General features: G+C 38.1%; 1 protein-coding gene across 4 annotated transcripts in view; it reads left to right on the top strand.

The window, feature by feature from the left end:
• The first annotated feature begins 8,284 nt into the window (after window positions 1-8,284).
• KCNIP4 (potassium voltage-gated channel interacting protein 4) overlaps window positions 8,285-25,354 on the top strand; it is a 375,533-nt gene continuing 358,463 nt past the window's right edge. For 2 of the 4 annotated variants that reach the window (XM_072334037.1, XM_072334032.1), the window contains exon 1: window positions 8,285-8,492. In XM_072334037.1, coding sequence (XP_072190138.1) covers window positions 8,432-8,492 — 61 coding nt within the window. In that variant the 5' untranslated portion in view covers window positions 8,285-8,431. Of the gene's footprint in view, window positions 8,493-8,701; window positions 8,871-25,354 lie in introns of those variants that run through there. The other 2 variants (XM_072334043.1, XM_072334042.1) reach the window with 2 other exon arrangements.

Here is a 25,354-nt window from a genome sequence, read left to right as displayed (position 1 = left end):
AAATATGAAGGATTGTTATCATGTTATGTCCTGTAAGTTTTCAGGTTATTATATTAAGGGATTAACATTTATGATAAAGGCTCATGTTATTATGTATTGTATTGTAATCTCTGTTATAAATATTGTAGCCCTTCTTCCATGACCCATGCTGTATTATAAATTTGGTATTACGTTCAAGAGCTTTTATTATTAAGGAAAGGAAAACATACATGATTTATGGTTATACAGCTCTCTGCTATCATAGCCATCTTATCACATAATTCACAGACTAATCAAGCTCTGCCTTGAAACATTTGTCTTGCCTTTCCACTCATTCATTTGGAATGTTGTTTCAGAACTTGAATTCTTTAATGCTTAGCAGCTTTCATTTAATACATAACTTAAACTTATAGATTATCGATTATACCATTTGTTTTGGTGCCAACAATGACCTTTAGCTGAAGCAGGTGTTATGTCTTTTTCACTCACTTGGACACTGGCTGATGTACTTTACAAGATCAGTATCCCCTCTTGGACATTTTTATGAGTACAAACAGGCTTTTTTAGTCTCCACGTATGCATTGGGCTCATTTAAAAAAGAGTATTATTGCCACTGTAAAGAGAATTTTGCCTCATCTCTGCGTTTAGATACACTAACAAAATATGAGATTGGTGTCTTTCCATATTTCCATAAATGAATCATTAGTACCATAATTTTAGTAACTTTATTCCCTGGAGGAAATACTGTAGGAACCAAAATGCATTAAATCAGTCTGAAATTTTCTATGCTTGTATTGTTAGTGATTGTTTGACATTCCACAAATTAGCTTTTGAATTAGCTGGAACACCCTCTACTTTTGTTCCTAAAACCTTATAATCTGGCATCTCTGTAGATCTAGATTTAAAAATGGAAAATATGAAGCACTGCATTCAGTTATATTCTGTAGCTGGCTGTACAGAGCACCACTGCTCTCTGATTTCCACTAGCTGAACATAAAAGCCATTATCCTTTCCACTGTTATTTTATTTTATTTATTTATTTTTTGTTAGAATTCATGTGTGAGATAAATAGGAAAGGGAAAGAAAATGGAGAGATGGGAGAGAGGGGGATAAGAGAGGGAAAAGAGTTTACTGGTGAAAATGAAAGACAAAAAGCAATGTGAAGCAAGTATACAGCTGAATGTAAAAATGCCAGACAAAAATGTTGAGAAATCGTGCTCCCATAAACTGTCTCAGTCTGGGCATAGTTCTACACCAGGGTCAGCTCCGGAGTTTTGTCGCTCTTTTTGTTTGTGCGTTTATTTTTTTCTGTCTCTTCTGAGCTTAGTGCAGATCACTATGAGCATCTGATTTCACATGAGATCTTAAACTTATCATCTATTTAATATTAAAAAAAATAAAAAATAAAAAAAAACCAAAAACCAAAAACCTATAGATGCCTCCACGCAAAGAAAATAGGCTTGCAGCATTATAATGTGCCATTATTTTTCCTCAACAGGCATCCGTCTAATGCACTGTTTCTCAGCTGTGTATCTTCTGAAGTTGGCTACATTTCAGCAGCAGGTGAAGCTGCTCCTAGTATGTTTTTACTTATAAAATATTTTGCTATCTTCAAGCTAAGGATGAGGTGCTTAAAAACGGTAGTGTTGTTATTTTACATTATCTTTATGTAAATATGAAATAATATATTGACTCAGTTTTGCTAATGAAATAACTTCAGTGACAGTCTAATAATGACAACAAACAATTCAATAGCAATTTAGATCAAGTGATACAGATTAAGCCAAGGAAGTTTCTGAGCAGCAAATCAAATTCATGCTGAATATTACATTGTTTTTTAAAATATAACCTTGCAGTACTTTGCAATGGCTTCCTTCTAAAATATCTGCAGTGTGACTATTACAAATGATGAATCAGAGCTAAAACATGAGATACCAAAATAGAAAAGTCTCACAAATCAAAAGTGAAATACCTAAATACTGCCACTCAACAACCAAGCAGCTCCAGTCACCTGCAGCAAACTGAAGTGTAGCCAACAAACAGAAACAACAGCATAGAAAAAAACAACAACACTGGAGTTTAAGATCTGAAGGAAGTGATACTTATTTTCCATTGGCACTGGATCAAGAGTGAGCCCCTCTTTCCTGAATTTTGTTTTAAAAGACCTAACAAAGAAGTCAAACCATATCTTGGCAAATTTATACCTGTAGACAGAGTGTACACTGGGAGACTCTTTAATGGTTGTTTTCTCTTCTCTTTTTGTTAGCACATACAAATTCTGACTTGTTTACTTCTTTCTGTTAAATTGAACTGCTTTTCACCCCTAGAGAACTTACTGCAAACTATTAACTTAAAGAAATAAACTGAGTTTCAAGGAAAGTAGATTACCTAACACTTTTCTTTCACCTATTCAGTAATAAGGTGTATGGGAACTGTTGAGTCACGGCCTCAACCACTGATTGATCACCTGAGGCAAGCACTGTGTCATTCATGGGAGCACAGGTGAAGGCAATTCAGCTGTGTGACCAGAAGGGGGTGGAGCCTGGCTGTACCTCTCCTAGACCCCATCTAAGGGCTGACTGCCACTGTCATCTCTTTCTGGAGATTGCTCCTCTTAGAGTTTTCTACTGTGAGCCTACAACACTGGTGAGCATTTCATTTATCTTTTGATTGTCTTTTTCCACCATGATAATCTTTCTAACTATAAACCTGTAAAATCATCCTAACCATGCCATTCTTTTAACTGTACATTTGTTAATTGTACACAAGGTATGGTATGGTTTCCTCATATCCACCTTGTGGTGGGTTGGAGCCAGCTGACTGCCCAGAACCCCCATATGTTCTTGATTACCCCTCTCCCACAGTGCATTGGCAGGGAGGGAGGTAAAAATGGGAAGAACAAGAGGGTGAAAATAAAAACAGGAAAATCACTCAGCAATTACTCTCAGGGGCAAGACAGACTCAGGGAGGTTATGTTAGTTTACTGACAAACAGCATAAATAATTAATTGCTTGATTTGGGTGCTGGGAAACAAAAAAGAGACGTTTAAAGGAAGGCGCACTTCTCCCTTATTGACTGTGCTCAGATGCACTCCAGATACTTCTTATTCCCTTGTTTTTGGTGCAGGTTGTACTCCACAGAGTAGGTTGTAGGAGGTTGGCGTCAGCAGTGGTCTCTCTCTGCTGCTCCTTCTTTCTCGCTTTTCCATTGCTGCTTCTTCATTCTTATATCCTTTGCTCTGTCACAGACTTTATCCATGGGCTTGTAGGCCTTTGGGATCCTTATCATGGATCCTCATTGAACTTCAGTCCCTTCATCAATGTATGGAACACAGACAGCCTCTGACATTCCCTAGCAGCCAATATTAAATTGCCCTCACTACCAACACCTGTGTGGCAACTCACAGTGCCCATCAGTGTCAGAGATTTCCCGTTTAGATCATAGACACTATATTTGAGTATGGACAAACAGCAGTTCATGGAATCATAGAATGGTTTGGGTTGGAAGGGACCGTTATGATCATCTAGTTGCAGTCCCCCTGTTACAAGCAGGGACACCTCCCACTAGATGAGCTTGCTCAAAGCCCCATCCAGCCTGGCCTTGAATACTTCTGGAGAGGGCATTCACAGTCTCACCAGGCAACCTGTTCCAGTGTCTCATCATCCCCATGGTAAAGAATCTTTTCCTAATATCTAGTCTAAATCTAGACTCTCCCAGTTTATAACCGTTTCTCATTTCCCTGTCACTATGTGCCCTTATATAAAGCCCCTGTAGGCCCCCTTCATGTACTGAAGGACCACTATAAGGTAACTCTGGAGCCTTCTTTTCTCTAGGCTGAAGAGCCCCAGTTGTCACAGCCTGTCCTCATAGGGAAGCTGTTCCATCCCTCTGATAATCTTTGTGGCCCTCCTCAGGACCTGCTCCAGCAATTGCATGTCCTCCTTGTGCTGGGAGCCCCAGAACTGGACTCAGTACTCCAAATATGGTCTCATGACAGCAGTGGGTCAGAATCACCTCCCTTGACCTGCTGGTCACAGTTCTTTTGATACAACCCAGGACACAGTTGGCCTTCTGGGCTGCAGGTGCACACTGCTGGCTCATATTGAATTTTTCATCAAGCAACACCCCCAAATACTTCTCCTCAGGGCTGCTCTCAGCCATCCTCCACCCAAACTGTGTTTGTGCTTGGGATTGCTGTGATCCAGGTGCAGTACCTTGCACTTGGTCTTGTTGAATTTGATGAGATTGGCATAGGCCCAACACAGCTAGTGTATTCTGATTTAGAGTACACGTGTTTTGTTTTTTTTTCTTGGATTCATCTCTACACAATACAACTTAAAAATAAATAAAATATACTTCTGAGTGCAAAAATATTCTTAGAAATCTGCTGTTGCATGAAGAGCAGTCTTTCTCATGCCTGAATAAAAAGTAAAATGGAATTTTAGTACTTTTTGTAGGAGGAAGAGTATTCTGATTCAGTTGTTTTTAGCTTTATTTTTTTTTTTCCTGTTTCTTTGTCTGACTAACCTTTTTGCAAAATATCATAAGTAGCATGCAGTATAAGCTGAATGACAAACTGCAAACTTCTGAAGAAGGAGAAAGCTCCCACCTGGAGGGCTATTCTCCAGCAGGGGAAGCACTGCAAGAATAAATGGCTTCTCAGGAGGCTTTCAGCAGACAGATGCACTGAATTTTTGGCAGCTTATGTTGTCTCTATTCAACTACTTAATTATAAATTATTCATTTACTTACTGCAAATACAGTTTGGGTTACTGTACTACTGTGTTAGCCCTTTGCAGGTGTCCCAGGACCAGTGAAGCAGTAGAAGAGACCGAAAGGACAGAATCTTTGGATATTCCTATACAATTCCTGAGCCTTTCCTCATCCACACAAATAAGTAGAAAAAAAATCAGGTCCTCTCTGATAGGAATGTATTAGCACCAGAAATCATGATGGATGATTTTTATTTATGTTATTATTATTATTATTATTATTATTATTATTATTATTATTATTATTTTCCTTTGGAAGAAAACGCCTTCTAGACTAGCTTCATAATTTAATGATTTAATTTATATATTATGTATTTCAAACACTTCTGGAAATCAGGGCTTCATTTGGACATACTGAATCATAATCTTTTTAAGTCCTTTCAGTTAGTTTACATTTCAGTGCAATATAAATGTGCTGATTCAGCTTCTAATTAAAGAAATAAGATGGAAGCTACATCAACTATGTCAAGAAGAAAAAACTGACTTTATCATAGATGACTAGAAGAAATCTTACTGTATATGTACCATTAAATCTATGAGCAACACTTTATTAGCACTGAGCTCTGAAAGAAGTATCTGAAATAAATGAGAAAGAAGAAATTATTTATTTTGAAAAATAGAAACTAGAATGCAACTTTATATTCACAGAAATGTAATTATATGTTAAAATGTAATTATATAGAAAGGATGAAATCAGAGTTGACGTCAATTTTTACTGAATGTTATATAGAGCAGATACATGGACTTGACGTGCTAATTGGAGGAAACTGAATCAGGTTTGGTAAATAATAAAAAATTTGCCCTTTAAAGCAAATGTGGGAAAAACCACCAAGAACAACAAAAGAACCAACAGCACATTCTAAACTATGTTGTGTTTTACCCATAGCATCAAATTTTTTGCATCGTTAATCTTTGGCAACTATTGCCAATCCTTATCATAACAGAAATGCTCAGTCATTAAAAATCTGCACAGTTCTATTGCTGCTATAGTTTATGAAGTCAGAAAATTGTATTCATTGATATGAAATTATGTTTTCCCCTGTTATTTTCAAATAAACTTTCATTTTTAAGTACTGCATAAGTAAATATTATGCAAACATTTAGTTTTCAATTGTAGTGGTAAAATGAGAAAATGGATATTTAGAATGTGAGAGAAAATTTAACAGCCAAGAACTGGAGAAGATCAAAAAGAAGCTCAAGAAAGTCAGTGACATTTTCCATGGAAATTCTTAAAATCCTAAGAGAGGGGGAAAAAAGGAAAACTCAGGCAAAGGAAAATGATCAAATTATTTTAAGCAAGACCCATCAAGAAGAACAGGTGATGAGGAACAAGTGGGTGGTAACAAAGAGAATAGAAAAATGAAGGAGATGAGCTTGAGAGAAGCATGTAGATTTATTGACACAATTCAGTTTCTTTGGGTCTCTTTACCTTGCTTCAGACACAGTTGATCATAAAGGTTACTCACCCTACCTTCTCTGTACAAACTTGGTAGACACTGTAGAGATTACATTCTGCTCTGTGCTGCATACTTGTAATTCTTTCTAAGACACAAGACAAATATCTCTCTTAAATGGCAACTGCAAAGGTGTTTTTGATGTGTTACCACCATTCTTTCCCTAGCTCGCTCTGTTATGATCCGCTGTTCCTGTATATTTAGATTGTCTTCATCACTCACAGAGTTTTGATAAAATGTTCAGTTACAGCAAAGTGAGCAAAAGGAAGTGACAGCCATAAATCAGAACTGCTTCACTCTAAACATTACACATAAATGACAACAAGGGCTCTTGCAAAATTGTGATGAATTCGAGTTAGGTAGTTTAGCTTCTTGATAATTAGCTAGTTTGAGTCCTGATGATGACTCAACTACTACTACCTAACTACTCCGAATTTCTCTCATGAAGAAGAGCCATATTCTGAATACCTGAGCATTCTCCTAATAGAAGGGAAATCTTTTGATGATGTCTAGCAGATACAGTACTCTGAATGCCAACTCTTTACAATCTTCCCTAAGCCTGTAACAACGTATTTTTATTAAAAACAAAACAAGAAAGTCTTGGCAGAAGCAACACAACACCGTGTTGTTCTTGGCAAGTTAAACTACACTGTAGTTCTGTCTGCCCATTCTAGTTCTCAGTCATTCCACCTTTGTGGAGTGAAAACAGACAAGTTTGTCCCATGGAACAGTTGAGAATAGGATTGTTTTCCATCACGTTTGTTGGTGGTGCAGTGTAGAAGTTATTCCTTTATCTTTCAGTCAGTAAGAGTCTTCAAAGTATCAAAAAATAATAATATAATCATAGAATTGTTTGGTTGGAAAAAGGCTTTAAAGATCATCAAGTCCAACTGCAACCTAACCATGCTACCCAAACTAACAACCCTCTGTTAAATCATGTTCTTGAGCACTACATCTTGAGCACTACATGTTTTTTAAACACATCCAGGGATGGGGACTCAACCACCTCCCTGGGGAGCCTATTTCAGTGCCTAACAACCCTTTCTGTAAAGTTTTTTCCTCTTATCTGACCTAAACCTCCCCTGGTGCAACTTGCTGCCATTTTCCCTCATCCTGTCACCTGACACCAAGAATAATATTTAAGATTTTAGGTAGTGAAATCTATAACCTTTATTTGCCTGTGATAGTTGGGGAATATATATATATGTATATATATATATAAAAGGAATAAAAAAGGAAAAACTGTGATTTTTGAAACAAGTTATTCATGCAAAAGAGAACAACAGTAAAGAAGACCAAGGGTCTCTCCACACAGAAATGAACTGGGAGAGCTGCCGTAGTGAAAGCATTTTGTAATGATATGTCATGGAAAGTCTTTAAAGATTAGAGGTGCTACGACCGCCTCTTAAAACTACATTTCCTGTTTTGTTTTAAGTGCAATAGCCAAACCTTTCTTGATATCACAGGGTAAGATCTCATTGGTTTCAGTGGGATTATCTGCATTTCCTTCAAAGGGCCCAGGCAAATCACTTCCATCAGGTGTTGTTTCTCCACTCCACATGTGCCTACCTAGATTTCATATCCTACAGCACCATTTACTATAATTTGGTCAGAGTGTTTTGTAAGCAAGGATTGGGTTTGATGCATGATGCGCACTCAGCTCTGCGCTGATGGCCGTGATGTTGCTGGCATTGGCACCAGAGATCCCCGGGAGCTGTGGCGATGCCCCCAGCCCGTGCCCACACTCCTCGTGGTGTGTAACGTCCCCATCGCGAGGGCTCGGTACCACGGCAGTCTCGGCAACAGAGACAGGGCGGTAACAGGTGATGCACAACCACCTGTGTGAAGCCGCCGGGCGGCCCTCCCGGGCGCTCTCAGGGTACTCCCCACGGTAGACCCAGCTCTCCCGAGGGCTCCGCTCCTCGGCTTCCTCCTCGAGGCACGGGGACGCCTAACCTTACGACCCCGCACGGTACAGGCAGGGAGTCTGGCCTGACGGGGCATAGGCTGAAGCGGTGGCCCTGAGCCCTCGTGGCCCGCCCCGCGCCGCCGCGAGTGGCGGGGGAGGTGCTGCTGCTTCCGAGGCGGGGCCCCGCTCCGCTCCACCGCGCCGCGCCCGGCCCGCACCTCTCCGCTCCGCCGCGGCCCCGTTCCGGCTCCGCGGCTCCGGCGCGGCGGTGTTGCCGCGCTCCCCGCCGCGGCTCTGGGTGCCTTCTGCCTCCCAGCATGAATGTGAGGAGGGTGGAGAGCATCTCGGCGCAGCTGGAGGAGGCCAGCTCCACAGGCGGTAGGACGGGAGCGGCGTGGGGGCGAGGAGCTTTTTGCTTTTTCTTCTTCTTTTTTTTGGGGGGTAGTTATTTTGGTTGTTTGTTTTTTTTTCCTTTTACCTTTAAGCAGCAAGTCCCGCAACTTGGCGTGGGGTTTGCAGGGGGAGCTGCCTGCTTGCATGGGGTAAATGCATCTGTGCTGTTTTGCGCCTATGGGGACGGTAAGCAAACGCTTAATGCCGGGGGGCTCGGGCTGAGACGAGCTGAAAGCTTTGCAAAAAACCGTCAGTAAGGTGTTCGCTGTGGCCGACCTGGTACTTTTGCCTTCGCTGAAGAGACCCAGGGCTGAGAATGGACCTCCGGGGGCACCAAGCACCAAACTCCGGGGAGATAATTTGGTCAGTCCCACGTTCCCGTTTCTGCTTTAGTCTCCTTTGTATCTTCTCGCTGCTTAGGTAACATCTACCTCATGGAGAGCAGCATGCTCTAGTAAGCTAGAGGCTATTTGCTGTCTTTTGCTCCTCAGCATTGCAATGTGGAATACACCTGAGAAGGGTTGCAAAATAACTTGTGTTTTGAGGAGGAGAAAAGCAAACTTTGCTGTCTTCCATACCTACCAGGATGTTAAAAGCTGTACTCTCAACATATGTTTAGAAACAAAGCTGCATGGATTCAGTGTATGTGATATTTTGATGCCCTGCTTGATATAAAGTGGCTAAGCAGAGAAAGATCGAAGGAAAAATGAATAACTTTGCAAAATAGCCAGTCAGAAATAAGGAAAGTTGTTCTCTAAGGAAGGATGGAAAACTGTTTCATATTTGCTTCTGTGTTGCTAAATTTCTCATAAACTGTGTGATGGTAGTGCACAGTAACAGCGCTGTTGTGAAGTTGCTTGAGAGACACAGCAGTGTTTCACCCTTTGCCTGTTTTCTCATGTTTCAGGGTAGTCTTTCTCCTTGTTTGAAGAAGCTCAGCCTCATGTCTTCTGTTGGATTGTACTCAGCTTTTCACTCTCCTTACTGCCCTAACTTGCATGTTAGGGCTCATAGCCCTTCATATAGGGTTCAGGATCTATTGCCATATGGATAGAGAACTTTTGTTCTGAGTGTGCAATTAGTTTTAGGCTATCAGCTCAACTATGTGGGCAGAAATTAAATCAGAAAGTCTTCACTACGGGAATCCAGCAAAGGATTCAGCCACTTGTGTGATGTGCTAATACTTCTTATAGCTTTTCAAATCACAGCCCCAAAACTGGAATTGAGGCATTTTCCTCCGCATACGCCCCTGTCAGCCTTACAGCTCTTCTCCATTATGTATCAGAAAGTCACTGTTTTTTCACCCCATGTTCTTCATCACTGACAAGCACTGGCACCTGTGCTATACCAACAGGTCTGGTTGGGCTAAACACAGCTCAGGTGATAACTCAGACACAGTAGGATTTGTGCAGCTGCTATTGAGGTGTAATTTGTTTTATGGGTCGTTACTGTAGGTGTTGAAGCATAAAGTGTTTGCAACTTAATGTTTCATCTTACAGGTTTAGATAGTAGTGACAGGAAAGTTATGTAAACTGGGGGAATATGATCTGAATCAATGCCATAAAAATAAAGTGATATATCAAGATGGTATTTTTACATAAAATGTTTTCAGTTGAGCTATATATTGTTTGTGTTCTGTGTTGGTTCTCTTGATATGCATGCCTTGTCAGTTTTAGCACTGAACAATGGATTGGATTCATTTTAAACTTGTGGTCAGAGCCAAGATACACTTTTGCACTGTTTGAAAGTAAAAAGCAAAATGTGATTGGAACATGAGTTACTGCAGGAAAAGCTCCTCTCAGAAATTCGTTCTTGTGCCAGAAATAGAAAAAATAAAGATAAAAATGATAATGCTAAAAGCAAATTCTCCTCTTTTAGGAGATCACCACTCAATGTATATGTCTCACCACTGGCTTGATTTTTTTAAGGAAGCTTTACTGCTCTGGGCTTCTTTCTTATATGAGCAAGCACATTAGTGTTCATCTTCTCAAGATTTTGATTCTTTTTGGTCTAAACTTCCCAGTCCACCTTTCTTTTCTCCAGTTGTCTGCCTCTAGGCTTGCAATCCATTTCCAGGGTCATCAGCATTTGAGAACGTGTTTGTTGGTTACTCAGTGAGGAAGTTTTCAATAGATTTGTTCTCAGTATTCCTCTTCAAATATAAACTACCATTTAAAAAGAAGTAATATTTTAAATATTGTGTCTGCAGTACAGGGCTTTGCTGCATTAAAATCAGAAAACATAACCAATGGAAGTGTAATTATCTGCTTCATTTTTCCAAGCAAAGTAAAGCCAAAGTAATGCACATGCAGCTTGAACTATGAAAATTAATGAAAATTATTAACAAAACAAAAACAAAAAACCAAAAAAACAAACAAACAAAAAAAGGAAACATTTTGTACCCTTAAATGAATAATGATGCCTTTTGGCTGCTCTTCCCCTTACATTTACCGTATTGCAGCTCAGAGGGCATCTTTTGTATTCAAGCTAGTGTTGGTTGGAGCACAGCTGGGAGTTGTTGAGTAACAAAACATTTCCTGTCTGAAATATTCAGCCATTGTAAAGGTGAACTGTTTCATCCCTCGACCCAGTGAAAGACTTCATCCATGTCTTATCTGTGAGGCAGTTGTGTTTGTGCTAGTGGCAGCCAAAATTCATATGTTATCAGGTAAAGGCAATAAAGTGTCTTGGCAAAACCAGGAGAACAGAGGGAAATTATTAGAAACAATTCAGTGGGCAAGAATAAGTTTAACCATGAGATGTCTTGTGAGTTGAATATCTAGGACAAATTTAAGTGTCTGGGAATGGTAGTATTCATAAGGCACTATCAGAGTTACTCCTTGCTTTCCTGTAGGTTATCAAATTCAGAATGGGGATTGTATTGACCAGTAACCATTTCATTATTCAGACAGCATAAATCTTTACAAAAGCTGTGAAATTGTTCATTATAAGTCTCAAAGTTTTCTCTGTGGTGAGACAGGGCAGTCTCAAATGCTGCATAATGTGGAAGCGACAACAGGTGACAACAGGTAGAACAACTGGTAGCATTGAAAAGTGTTTGTACAACTTGACGTTATCCTGGAGTTTGGTATTCTCCATCATACCTTAAGGAGATAGTTATACAGTAGTGATCACCTTTGGTTTTAACAAACAGCTTGCTCTTGTTGCTTGGGTTATTCTTAGGAGGTAGTGGGAGCAGTTACAGAGAACAAAAAGCTACATAAGAGTTAAGTAAAAACTTAGGAAAACAAATGTCAAGAAAAATGATGAAAGTTTTCAAAATATACACTGGAAAACAGTGACAGAAAAAATGAGGAATGAAGAAACAGCTTCTTATTCCACTTGAGATTGATATTAATGAGAGTGTGCCCTATAGAGGGATACTGGAAAAGGAAGGTGTATGTTGGATGAAGTCCTTCACATCCTGGTTTGGATTCATCTGTTGCAATGAGAAGCAGTGACTTTGCAAGTGTCTTCCATCAATGCTCTTATCAGAACTCTGGTTTGCCTAGGACGTTCATGGCATGCTGTCTGTCAGCTGTCAGTGTCACTTTTTCTACTAATGACCTGTTGTTCCTAAACACTCGTCATCTTAGATTTGAGACACCTTGTCATTTTTATTGCCTGATTCCTTTGTAACACAGATGCATTCTGCTTGTAGGAGCCACAGTCAGAAATGCTACTTTGAAATGCCTTGCATTTATGTGCAAGTTAGAAATATGCAAGGAAAGGAAAAAATTAAATGGACTCCTGATCTAATGAAGGAGACATCTTTATACCACAAGTGCAGGTAAATGCAAATATAGTGTGTGTAAAACATTATTTCTCATTCATGCAGGATGGAGGAATGAACTGAAGAACTGTATACAGTGTAAGCCTCTTTAAAATTTTTGTCTTTGTCTCCATCTCTAGTTTCTGTATTCAGTGAGCACATGAAGCCGTGGTTAGATGCAAAATTATAATATTGAGAGCTACGTTTGGTGTGAATGCCGAAAACGCCTTGGCTTCCCACCAGTGCCAACTTTATAGATTTTATACAAAATGTTTTCATTAATCTGTGCTTTGAAGCTTCCAGTCGCGCTAGAAGAATTAATATAGATAACTAAACATGTGGGTGATTTTTCAGGTATATTCTGTTCAGAGAACTGACTCCAGGTGGTTTTAGACTTTATGAAATATAGAGAGGCCGATGGAATCTAGCAGTTAATGTAGCCATAAGAGAAGTAGATAGCTTGTGTCGTGGAAAGCTTTTACAGTGTATCAGATATGCACTTAGGACTCATGCTTTGGGTTGAAACTGAATATTTGATCTGCTCAGTGTTCAGATGTAATCTATCCCATCTTGGCCATCCTGTTTGCCATCGTGATTTATTCAGAATCTTTTGACACTTGAAAAAGAAAGTATCTAAAAATACCACAATGCCTGATTGCTTCACTATTTCACAGATAAGTGCATTCTTGCTAGCTTGCCCTGCTATCTTTCCTCCCAAATTCTGCTTGCCCTCTCGTTCTTGAAAGCATACAGACCACCAGAATAGATTGTGTTCAGGACCTTTCTTGTCAAATGAGCACTGGTCATATATTGTCTGCTATTAGCAGAGGCCATTACTCCTATTTGATATGAGAGAGAAAATATTGGCACAAGGTTGTGTGCTGGGCCAGAAGCCAAATCTTTTTTTCTGGTAGTGTCTGAACCAAGTAGAATTCTCTTATTTATTGGCACACACTTTAAATAAAGCCCTGGGCCTATTCTAGGCAGCGAGGATTCCAGACATAAAAACTTTCTGTGCTGGGGACACCGCATGGCGGTGCAGCTAGAGACGGTTAATGGATAAGTTTGGACATTATGTCTCCATAATGTTTGGTTTGAGCTATAATGTTTGTCTGTGTCTGAAGAGGCAAAAGGTTGACAACAGGTGTTAATTTTATGATAGCATTCGTCACTTCAGAATCATGTTTTATGTGGTGAGGTCTTTGCTTCCTATTGCTTTGCTGACTAGACAGTATTTGGCCCAGGTTTATCACTGAGTACATAAGATGCAGTCTGGGAGAGAAGTGGAAATGTATGCAATGTGTATACACATTTTTGTCTGTAGGGCTGTGAAAAGCCTGGGATGCACTTATTTTGTGATGTTCTTCATTATTATTTTGCGATTGTATTACAGGAGACTTGTATTGTAGCATCGTGTAGATCATGGATTTATTTTATTTTCATTTTCCATTCACACTGAGAGGGAAATCAGTTCTGCGTTATTGCCTTCATGCATGTGACAGCAGTGGAGATTGCCTCTGATCTTGCTGCTATGAATGTGAGAGGTCTATAGACAACTATAAATTGGAAGCAGTTTAAAATATGTTGTTGGGTGGAAAAAAAAAATTGAATTTATTCACCCTTAAGAATGAACTCAAACACTGAAGAAAGATGTATATCTGAACTCAGACCGTGCTGTATTTCTGGAAGCCTAGCGGAGATTTAATGTGGTATTAAAAGGATCTAGCTTTCTGTCAGGGGTCTGAAATAAATATAGTGTTGCTTTTCTTTTTTTTGTATTCTTTTTCACCTATAAAACACATTTTTATTTTTTTTAGGGATACAGTTTATAGTCACGATTGTCTGTTGTATAAGTTATGCTGCAGTGACACAGACAGTGGTGCAAAAGCCACAGATGCTAGTGTGTGCTCTGGAGAAACAAAACTACAGGTGAAGGGCATAGTAACAGGGAATTTTTAGCTATAAACAACTTGCTCTCTTAAGAACACTTCACACTTTAATGTTTGGACTTTATTGCAAGAGAAAATATATTTGTAGGCTAGATGTTTTTACCAAGTTAAATGTAAGCCCAGAAGCTTTGTGGAGCACCCTGAGGTGTTTGGCACTCTAGTGCACATTATAGCATTGTGCCACAAAATGACTAAGTGGTGACACTTAGAAGTTGTTATACTAAATTAAAGGCTTTAAACATCTTAAGACATAGATTGCAAGGTGATTTCTTTGTTCCATACTGTCAGTAAGAAAGGGTTTGCTATTTCAAGGACATGAAGAAAGACCAATTTTACTGATATATTGTCTTGCTCTCTCCATTTTCAGTTACCTTTCCGGCAGAGAGAAATTTTATGAATATTGCTTTAGTCATTTGGTTTTAGAACAACAAATCTTTATCCTATTTTTAAATAATTTTGCTTGCATTTGTAAGCCAGAAGTAACAGTTAGGATTTATTAGAATTTTAAAGATGCAGCCATAAACATTTATGTGGGTCTGATTTGTCACAGCATGGTGTGCTTTTTTTTATTATTATTATTATTTATTTTTTCCCTGTAAACTCATTTATCGTTGCCCAAAGTGGGAACAAGCAGAAGAGCGTGTCATCACGGTAACTCATTTACTCTCCTCGCCATTCCTATAAACCCTTCGATACCTCTGAGAATAATTGCAGTGAATAAGGATCCTAATATTTGTGCACATCAGGAGAATGCTAAACCTGGAACTGAAATACATATTGAGATTTCATGATTGCATGTAAAGAAAGGAAATAGCTGTACTGGAAATACTTAGCAATAATTAAAAGCTTTATATCTCTGGTATACCTTGATATAAATTCAAATGACCCAAACCTCTTACTGAATTGCTCATTTACAAAGTTAACAGTAAAAAGAGCAGAATATATCTCCAGTCTCTTAATATCTACATGAAATAGTATCTTGAGGGTTCACTAATTTGTACTGCCTGGTTGCTGCTGCCAGAAGTGTACTTGCTGTCTGGGCATAAACAATGTGTTGTACTCTAGCTATTTCCCCTACTGTATAAGGGGGAAAAAAAGCAGTGAAGATAGTGGTGTTCGTGCTGCACTAGAAGAGGACTTCATATCCCAAGCCTGTTTCTTGTGTACTCTCACAGAAGTGTGTCTAGTAATCTGTACCAATAGATTTCCAAATCCTTGAATGGTTTTAGGAAATAGAGCAGAAACAATGATCCAGATGAAATCACTGAGTCACTGCATATGTGGAGCCTGCAATATTAACAAATATCTCTGTGCATCAGATGCAGTAATATTATTTTCTTCGTTTTGTTGGTTGCACTCCTAAAAATCATTTTCAATTACTTAAGAGATGCCATACTGCAATATGTCCTGTTCCTTGCTTGTATTACCTCTATAGTTTTTTGTTTCAAATTCAAAATAGCATTTTATAACAAAGAAGTTATACTCTACTCCACCTCACATGCATTTATGAATACAGTTTGGCTTGATCAGCATTGACAAACCCCTGGAAAAAATTATGAAAGTTATTTGACTTGAAATTTGTAACAGCATTACAACATATGTTCTAATGAAAACATGTTAAAAGACAACATTGTGCCAAACAAAAGATAGACACAACAAAACAAAAAGAATTATACTAAGTGAACAACATCCTATATGCATGCAGCAAGTCATAGTGGATGGAAAGTACAGTTGTTGGCTTTTCCATTTTTTAAATTTACTTTTCTTATACTTTTCTCATGCAATTTGAAAAGATGATCTTCTGACAGTTGCACCACATATAAGATCTGTCGGATACAGATGTCACTACAATTAAACAAGATTATTAATTTTACAGTATGTAGATGTAAATGGGCTAAGTAACAAATTAACAATATATATATATATCTTCTATTTATTTATCTTACTTTATACATTTTAAAATGAACTAGTACTATTTTAATGCTTTCATGTGAATGTTGCTGCTTGTGGTCTCAGCAATTATCCTATGAAGGTCTGTCTTTCTTGAGGCTGTTTTAGAGCATGCCAAGACTGTTTTTCAGCACAAAGTGTCCCCTGTACATGTACTGTTTGCACCAGTACTAGGAAGGATGCATGACAGGTGTTTATGTGTGGGACAGGTGGGTGTTGGGGTAACAACAAGCTGAGCTGTGTGTCTCGAATCTTCAACCAAACAGGCAGAAGAAATGTGAGAAAAAATGTCAAGAAATGCCTTCTCATGCATGTTGCTTTGGTGGTATCTGAATAAGCTGACTGTGGGACTTACTGTTCTATTATCTTTACCTGGAGATAAATAAACTTTGTTTACTTACAGTGCATAGGGGAAAAATCCTTAATGAATGCTTTTTTGAAGAAATAGAAAAGATGTATATATATCCACTGATAGAATTGGGTTTTGCTTTATTTAATGCTAGTTACAGTATGGTAGGTGTTTCCTCAGATCATCACAGGTCTCGAGTTTTGACAGCATGCCTAGTTTTAATGAAATGATACCCAGTTGTCATTTATCATCCTGACTATTGACTTATATTCCAATCCTCAGCAAGTGAATTCTATATCTCTAATGATTCATTCTTTCTATTCTTTCTCTGTTTCCTTTTCCAGGTCGATTTATGTGCATCTGAGGTTATTTGGTTGCATTCTGAGGTGTAACATTACAAAAAGTATCACATGCAGTAATACTGTAGGTATTGGAGAAAAATAAATCCATTCTGTTCCTCTGTAGTGTTGGTTGCTGGCAGCATCCACCTGCTGGTAACTGAAACATGGATGTTATGAAGTTCTCCATTAGTTTTGTTTATTTCAAAGCCATTGCTTTCAGTCCATTCCTTTAGATTTACACACTTGTGTCTCTGCAAGGTCACTGGGGAGAGAGGAGGCCAAACAGCAAGATGGATTTAGTAAAGGTGGTGAATTCTCCCTTTGCAGGAGAAGGCTAAGCCTCTGAGTTATTCAAGCAATGGCCCTGGTCTACCCTGCTTGGCTGCCACTTGGAAGGGGCATATGAATCTCTCAGCCAAAAGAGCCTTTTTTCTCCCTCTTTGTGTAATCTTTTTGCTTGTTCTGATGATGTTTAGATGTTATGATGTAGTTCTTTACATGTCATGCTGGCTATCAAGTTCTCCCCCTGGTACTTTAAATGTTTGTTAATATGGAAGATAGCGGGACTGCTTTGTAATAGAATACCTTGTTTAATTAGCTTGCAAGGTCCGATTCAATTTAGGCATTATGTAGACTTGTGAAAATATTTGCTTTGTTTGCACTTTTTTTTTTTTTTTTTTTTTTTTTAATATTATTCAGCTAATTTTCTGATCCTAAATAGAATACAACGGTTTGAGGTTTTAGTACACTTAGAAACAAGAAATGATCTTTGAGTTATAACAGACTTCCTGGGAATTTTTTTCCTTCCGAAGATAATATTTGAAAATACAATTAGAAGCATTTTGGCCAGCTCACAATGGAGTGCCGAACTATCTGAAAGGTATTAATAAATTTCTAAGAGCATATTAAATTGCTACTAGACTGACAGTCTATTAAGTCTTTTTCAATTAAAGTAGAAAGTAGGCTTTTTTGTCTATTTTCCTATAACACCCATTACACTAATGGTGTGTTTTCCAATATGCTACATCACAAAGAATACATGAATAAACAGCTGTCAGTTGAGAGTCTGGTTTGTCACTGAAAACAACAACAACAAGCTGATGGCATTATTAAACTGTTATTTGGCAAATGGTAACTTACAGTGCTGCCCATACAGATGGTGAGTTATCCATTTTGCAGATGTAGCCTTAGAAGTCTGAATTCAGTAGAAGGCATATAGTTAATTAGATGAACTGACACTGATTTCTTCTTGTAGTAATGCTAAAACAACACTTCATTTTGAAAGAGAGGGCATGTTGATTAAATATATATATTGAACTGAAGCAATTAATGTGAATTTCTTGATGCCTTAATGCCTGTTTCAGTTTGATTAGAAGGTCTGAACTAAAGACCGTTTCAATACAGTGTCATGTTTACAACTGAGAATCATCCTGCTATACTTAAAGAATATGCATTGTCAAAAATGTTTGAACAGTAGACCTTTAGTCCTTTAGATTCTTTAATCTCTTACAGAGAAGGCAAGAAAGAAAGCTTTTATCTCTTCCTGGGTAGTATATAATTTATTAATTTTTTTAAACCAAAGAGGATAGACTCTGGCTTTTTAGGATACCAAGCTATATTGACAGTGCACCTTGTGGTGCTAATGCTAATGGAAGCTTCTAATACTAACAAAAGAATATGAGAAACAAAATGAGATATCAAAATAGAGTCTATTTCCCTCCTCAGAATGTTGGAGAAAACTTCCAGTGGAAACCAGCGGAATTATAACTTACTCTAAATAGAAGTCAGCTAATAATTTGCTTTCTGGGAAACAAAACTTCAAGGAATGCTCATGTATCTGGGTATCGTTATTTGTGAAACACATATTCTAAGAAAAATAAAAGTACGTAAACACCACCAAAGCTGAGGATTTTCTGTCTCATGATAAAATAAAAGGACATACACTCAGTCAAGTTTCTAGGTGTATGTTCTGTAGGTGCTGAGTACATGCAGCTGTCTACTCAGGGCAGAAATGCAAAATGCAGCTCAATGTTTTTATTATGTGCATTTTTAATTTTCAGGTAAAAGCAATAAAGATGTAGGATGACAGAAAAATTGTTCAGGAGAGAAGGTGTGAAATCTATTTATCTATCCTGGTGGCCAAAGGCAAGATCAAATATTTCTGGTGGTCCAGGCAGCTTTTTGTCTTAATGTACTAAAAATCCACTATTACTGTGGATTACTATTACATTGCTCAATAATTTTCTCCAGAATTTGTGTTTGCTGGTACAAACTTTGAGCTCTAAAGTAAATCGTACTTTTATGTCCTGAAACACATAAATGATGAAATACACACCCCTGGTTTTACAGTTGAATAGGACAAAAAAATTATGGCATAAAAATTAGACTGATCTCTTACTTATACTTTCAGGTAAGAATGACTGCCACTTTTACAACGATGCCCCACATGTTCAGTAATGTCAGATCTCCCAGACAGACATGTGTTACCTAAGTAGGTTTTCTTTCTGTTTCTATAGGAGAAGTTATTTATTTGGAACTCTACTTCATGTCTTTTACACTAGAAACGAATCTTTGAGGGTTGTTTTTTTGTCTTCTAAATCCAAAGTTGTTTACTGACCACAATGCTTGAAATGGGGGGGAAAAAAAGAAAAAGGATGGTTGTTATTTTAATCTTAGCTACAAAAGTTACTGCCTCACACGTAGGAGATTTTAAAGCTTCTCTCAGTTGATGGTAGGAGTTACATCCTCGACAGAGGTGAGAATGTAATCTCCCAGCACCTATTTGATGAGTAATCACTGTGGAGTAAGCATCCTTGCAGTGCAGCAAAATTTTCATTAGCTCTCAGGAATTTGGGATGTGGTAAGAGCTGCTGTCTTACAAGAAATATCAACCACTGACTCTTCCCTGTTTCTGTGGGAAGTTTGATGGAAGACTGCATGGATCTTTATGGGCCTCCAGAACTTGTCTTTTTTGTGATATGAATTCCAAATAAATGGAGATAAAGACAGCTTCAGCTTGCATAGCTTTCCAGCTACTTGGTATGGACCTTAAGAAAGCAATCATGGCAATGAGGGGAAAACTTTGTGAGTGAACTTTTTATGAACTTCTTGTTTTCTAAGGATGTTTTGGCTCTTGAACATTTGATACATAACGTGAACATCTTTCTCTCATAAATAAAAACTGAAGACAGTTACTTTAAACAAAGTCTTTTTTAACATAAAAAGTCAGTGTCATAGGCAATAGAGAAGCTTTTGAAGTTTCAAACACTTGTTATTCAGAACTTTTTTATCAGTATTCACACTTGAGAATGTGCCTCTGCTTTATATGAGTGTTTTTGCCAAATGTTGTAATGATAAAATGGTGTGCTCTCATTTTTCAAGGCTGATGTATATAAGGCTTTAATTATGAAGGATGTCATATTTTATGCCAGTTTAATCCTTCCTGGTTTTAATTTTTGAGTGCATATGCTGAAAGACTTTCACTTTTGTCCAGTGCCTGATTAAAATCACCATTCTGCATTACATTACAATGCAAATGACCACAGAGGATTTATTATCTATCTTTTTCAAATTCATTTTTATCGTTTGATAGTTTAGGGGTATGGCTCTTTAGGCTTGTAGTTTCAGGAGAGCTCTGTGATAGCTCATCTGTGGATGTTAATAAATTAAACTGCATGTTTGAATTCAGTGGTGAGATGTGATAAAGCTGTGTTAACTAGCCCAGGCAGAGCCTTTTATCAGGCAGCTCTCCAGAGGCACTAAGCTGGCACTTTGACTTTATACTATTCAACATTTCTTGTGTTCAGCTTGCTTGGAAAACATAGATTTTTTTTTATACACGTCTATGTAACAGATTCTTCTGTGTATATTTTGGCAGCTTCATGGTGTTAACATTTAATATAAGTAATGTATTTTATAAGTCGTGTGGCTTTGCCTTCACAATATTCATTCTCTCTGTGAATTTAATTTGAATGTGCTATAAATCTATCTGTCTAGCATTGTCTTTTTCCTTCAGAACAACTTTGTTGGACACTCGACCTTACCAAGAAACAAAGCATGCAATTAAATCTATTTGTTGTGCCTACTTCTATAAAACTTCTTATCAGGCTAGTCATTAGCCTTTTATTGAGCTATTAAGCCCGCAATTATTTACCCTTCAATAGTGCTGTAAGGAGAATCACATTGTTCATTGGGGGATACGTTCACAATACTTTTTAATTAAAATTCTCACCATCTTAAAATAAACTGCAGCTTTCCAGCTGCTCTGTGGTGTTGCACAGGGGTGCTGTGTCCAAGGTGCAGGACTCCACACTTGATCTTGTTGAAACTCATACAGTTGACCTCAGCTCAGAAATCCAGACTGTCCAGAACCCTCTTTAGGGCCTTTCTACCACCAGGCAGATGAATACTTTCTCCCAACTTGGTACCACATGCAGACTTAGTGAAGGTGCTCTCAGTCCCCTCATCCAGATCATCAATAAAGACATTAAACAGAGTCAGACTCAATATTGACCCCTAGGGAGCACCACTTGTGACTGTTCACCAGATGGATTTAACTCTATTTGCTACCATTTACTGGGTCTAGACATCCAGTCAGTTGGATACCGAAAAGTGTCTGTCAATCCATGAGCTGCAAGCTTCTCCTGGAGAGTGTTGCAGGAGACAGCGTCAAAGGCTTTACTAAAGTCTAGGTAGACTACAATAACTGCCTTTTCCTCATCCACTATATAGGCCACCTGATTGCAGAAGGAGATCAGGTTGGTCAAACTGTGATTCTGTGATTCTGTGAAGCTGGACCTGCTTTTCACAAGCCCTTGATGGATGGGCCTGATGCTGTGATAACACAACATGATAATACATGTTATATGATCTCCATCAAGACGATCTGCTTCATAACCTGTCCTGGCACCGAGGTCAGACTGATGGGCCTGTAGTTTGCTTGATCTTTCTTCTTACGTTTCTCGTAGATGGGTATCACATTGGCAAGTTTGATGAACTGAATACCTGTTAATAGTTGGAATTCTTTAACTGGTCTTCTGGAACGTATCTTCTTACTTAGCTCCATCTCAAAGTATCCAATTTCTGCATTGTCCATCCATTCCATAATTTAAACCAGAATGTGGTATCTAGGGGCTGTTAGATGACTTCTTCGGAAAGCATGTTCCTGATCTGAATAAAAATGTTAACATTCACAGGCCAGACAGCACTGTAGGAGACCAGAAATTGGGTGTTTGTTGAATTAATTTCATCTACTTTGCAGAATTCAAATCTCATCCTTTCTAGTTCAGGAAATTTATGGAGACATGCCTGGGGACCATGGTAATATTTTAGCGATGTTTATTAAATCTTCCACCTATTTTTATTAGGGTTTACTAAAATACAGTAAAATATGCAGAGTAGATATTAATTTTACTAAAATTGCAGATAGTAAGTTATTAAAGCCAAATCCCTTGTAAGAGGTGTTTCAAGATCTAATCACTATCACCAAGCAACAGCATCATTGAGGAGAAATGGTCCTCAGTACTTGATAACTGCAATCACTTGATAACTGCAAGCACTTGCACGTAATGACTATTATGTCAGGCAACTCATGTCACTGTGACTTCAGAATGGCAATGTGCAGAAGTTTGTACAGAATTTCCATTAGCAAAATGCATTATGAACAGGAAAACAAATAGCTGTGTCAAAAATAAGCATTGCAGGTTTAAAAAGTAGAATACTTGCCTACTAGAATTTCAGTTCTGGACTCACTAATTATATTATCTTAGATTGGTAGTATCACAGGCTGCATTCTGCAACATTATATAGCCATGCACTGGTAACTTCTTGTAAACTTCTGTGTTTCAGATTGCAATTAATTATTAACAGAAAATTATATAAAATCAATACAGAAACAGAGTGGAAAAATAAGACAATAGCACCTCAAAGAGTATAAATCAGTACGGGAGTTAGGATGAATATCGAAATTACATCAAAAACTCATACAATGTTTTGGGTTGGAAGGGACCTTAAAGATCATCTAGTTCAAACAGTTCTGGCACAGGCAAGGACACCTTCCAATCAGTCACTAGATCAGGTTGCCTCAAAGCCCCGTGTAAACTGACCTTGAACATTTGCAGGGTTGGAGCTTTTGCAACTCTGGGCAATGTCTGTTTGTGATGCCACTAAAATCTGGAATTTTAAACTACAGTGCCAGAGCTGTGCAGCTCCCTCACTGTTTTAAGACTGCTTTTAAGTACATCTGTAGTTTGTTTGTAGCAATTGAGCAGGATTTTCCTTGCCCACCATGTCTGTGTGGTCTGCTACTGCTTTTGCTCACTTTAGAAATGGCCGCAAAGCAAAAGGAACTTGATTTAGTCTTCATCATATTTTTAAGCTCAGAAACTACACCTTGCAATGCCTTTCTGTCCTAAGGATTCATATGTATTGTTCAGAGTGATTATGCTTTTAAACATTGTTAAATTGCTTCCAAATCCAATTATCTCAGGAATGACGCAGCTAACAGATTTATTCTTAGCCCTTGTAAGTAACATCTCAGCCTACTATGAAAAACATTTTAAAATCTTGAAGATGAAGACTTCATTCCTAGAGTTCATTCCTAAACATCCACTTTGCTGAAACACCATACAGATTTATTTTTCCCAGGGTTCTGTGAAAGCAGAGCAATTCTGTGTTGGAAGGAATTAATGGCAGTTTTTTGAGGACTGAAACTGACTGAAAATTTCTACTTAGCACTGAGGAGGCCACACCTGGAATACTGTGCCCTTTCTGGGCTGCCAAGTACAAAGGAGATACGGACATAACAGAGAAAGTTGAGCAAAGAGCCATGCGGAAGATAGAGGGAATGGAGCACATCTCCTATGAGGAGAGGCTGAGAGCTGGGACTATTCAGCCAGGTGAAGAGGAGGCTTAGGGGAATCTTATCAGTAAGTAGAAACATCTGTAGAGAGGATACAGAGAGCACAGAGCCAGGCTCTTTTCAGCATTGCCCAGGACCAGAGGCAGTGGACTCAAACTGGAACACAGGAGGTCCCTTCTGAACACTAGGCAGTGCTTCTGTGCTGTGTTGATGATGGAGCACTGGCACAGGCTGCCTGGATACTGTGGGATCTCCTCCTTAGAGTTCTTCAGAAGCCATCTGGATGTAGGCCTGGGCACCCTGCTCTGGTGTCCCTTCTGGGGTAGGTGTGGGACCAGGTAAAGGACCTTTCCAACCTCAGCTGTTCTGCATAGTATGACATAGATTGAAACAGATGACTTTAAGATCTACCATTATATGCTATAGGTGCATTAATTGTAATTAAATTTGTAGGGATGCTTTTGTTCTTGTAGCAACCAAAATATGACATTATGAATTTTTTTAGATTTCTATACAAACTTGTATTTGAAAATTATACAGGGGATAATCCTTGCTGAGGAGAACAGAAATTGGAATTAATATATTTAAGCAAATGGCACGGAAAGCAGTAGTTACCTATGAAATTGAAAGAGTGGTTCTGCAATTGGATGTACTGAGTAACAAGTAGATTAAGAAATAGAAAGGAATCGTTTTGTGCATTCAGTGTTAAGTAATTTACTTCTCAATTAACTGAATGCAAGAAAACTTTATTAGCTTCATTTTTTTTTATTTTTTTTATTTTTTATTTTTACTGTGTCTGTGTGTGTGGTACTTGGTTTTGCTGTATATGTATGATGTTTCTAAATGAAATGAATAGGTCAGCTGGATAAACTGTTTAAATCTGTTCATACTGGCTTTTACAAAAGCTTTCAAAGCCTAAGTCTGGGATGTGTACAAAGCTGTTCTCTTTTCTTGGTGAAAATGTAAACCAGATTAGTGGGGCCTGGAGCTTGCTCATGTTTTCACTTTGATTGATTAAATTATATTGGAAGTTTCCTGTGTTGTAGCCCATGGCAGTACCATGTAGATATTGTATAGTGACCCACTTAAGAAATGCAATCAGAACAGATGCTGTAAGGATTGCATATTAAATTGTATAGAGAAAATGCCTTCAGTCAAGTGAAGAATTTTGCGGTTGCCAGTTGAACACAGGGAGCTGAACTTAAGTAAATATTAACCTATTTTTAACGAATAATATTAAATGGTTGTATCATTATATAAACCAGAGCCTTTTCTTTAGAACTGTACCATTACATTTTTCTCTTCATCTTTATTTGAAAACAGGATATTTTTACCTGAACTAAAGTTCTGTCTAGAGCCTCACTTCATGGTAGGTTGGATACTGATCCTGCTATTATGTTTTTACTCTTTCTTTTTTAATATTGTTCATATTGTTAATATTGTAATAAGTTTTCTTATGAAGAGCCGTAGTGTTAATGAGAAGCACTTTAAAAATGTTTGAGGGAACAGCTGAAATATTTGTATTTTTCTGGAATCTCTTTTCTTGTGAGAAGACGTGCTCATCGTTATAACAAAGTATCGATGTAAACTTCTCTGCAAGCTTATGTTAAATCTAATAATTAGAAAA

This window comes from Excalfactoria chinensis, chromosome 4, assembly GCF_039878825.1.
Source record: "Excalfactoria chinensis isolate bCotChi1 chromosome 4, bCotChi1.hap2, whole genome shotgun sequence".
Lineage (NCBI taxonomy): Eukaryota > Metazoa > Chordata > Aves > Galliformes > Phasianidae > Excalfactoria > Excalfactoria chinensis.
The sequence above is the reverse complement of the archived record's forward strand: the minus strand, read 5'-3'. Positions and strand labels throughout refer to the sequence as shown.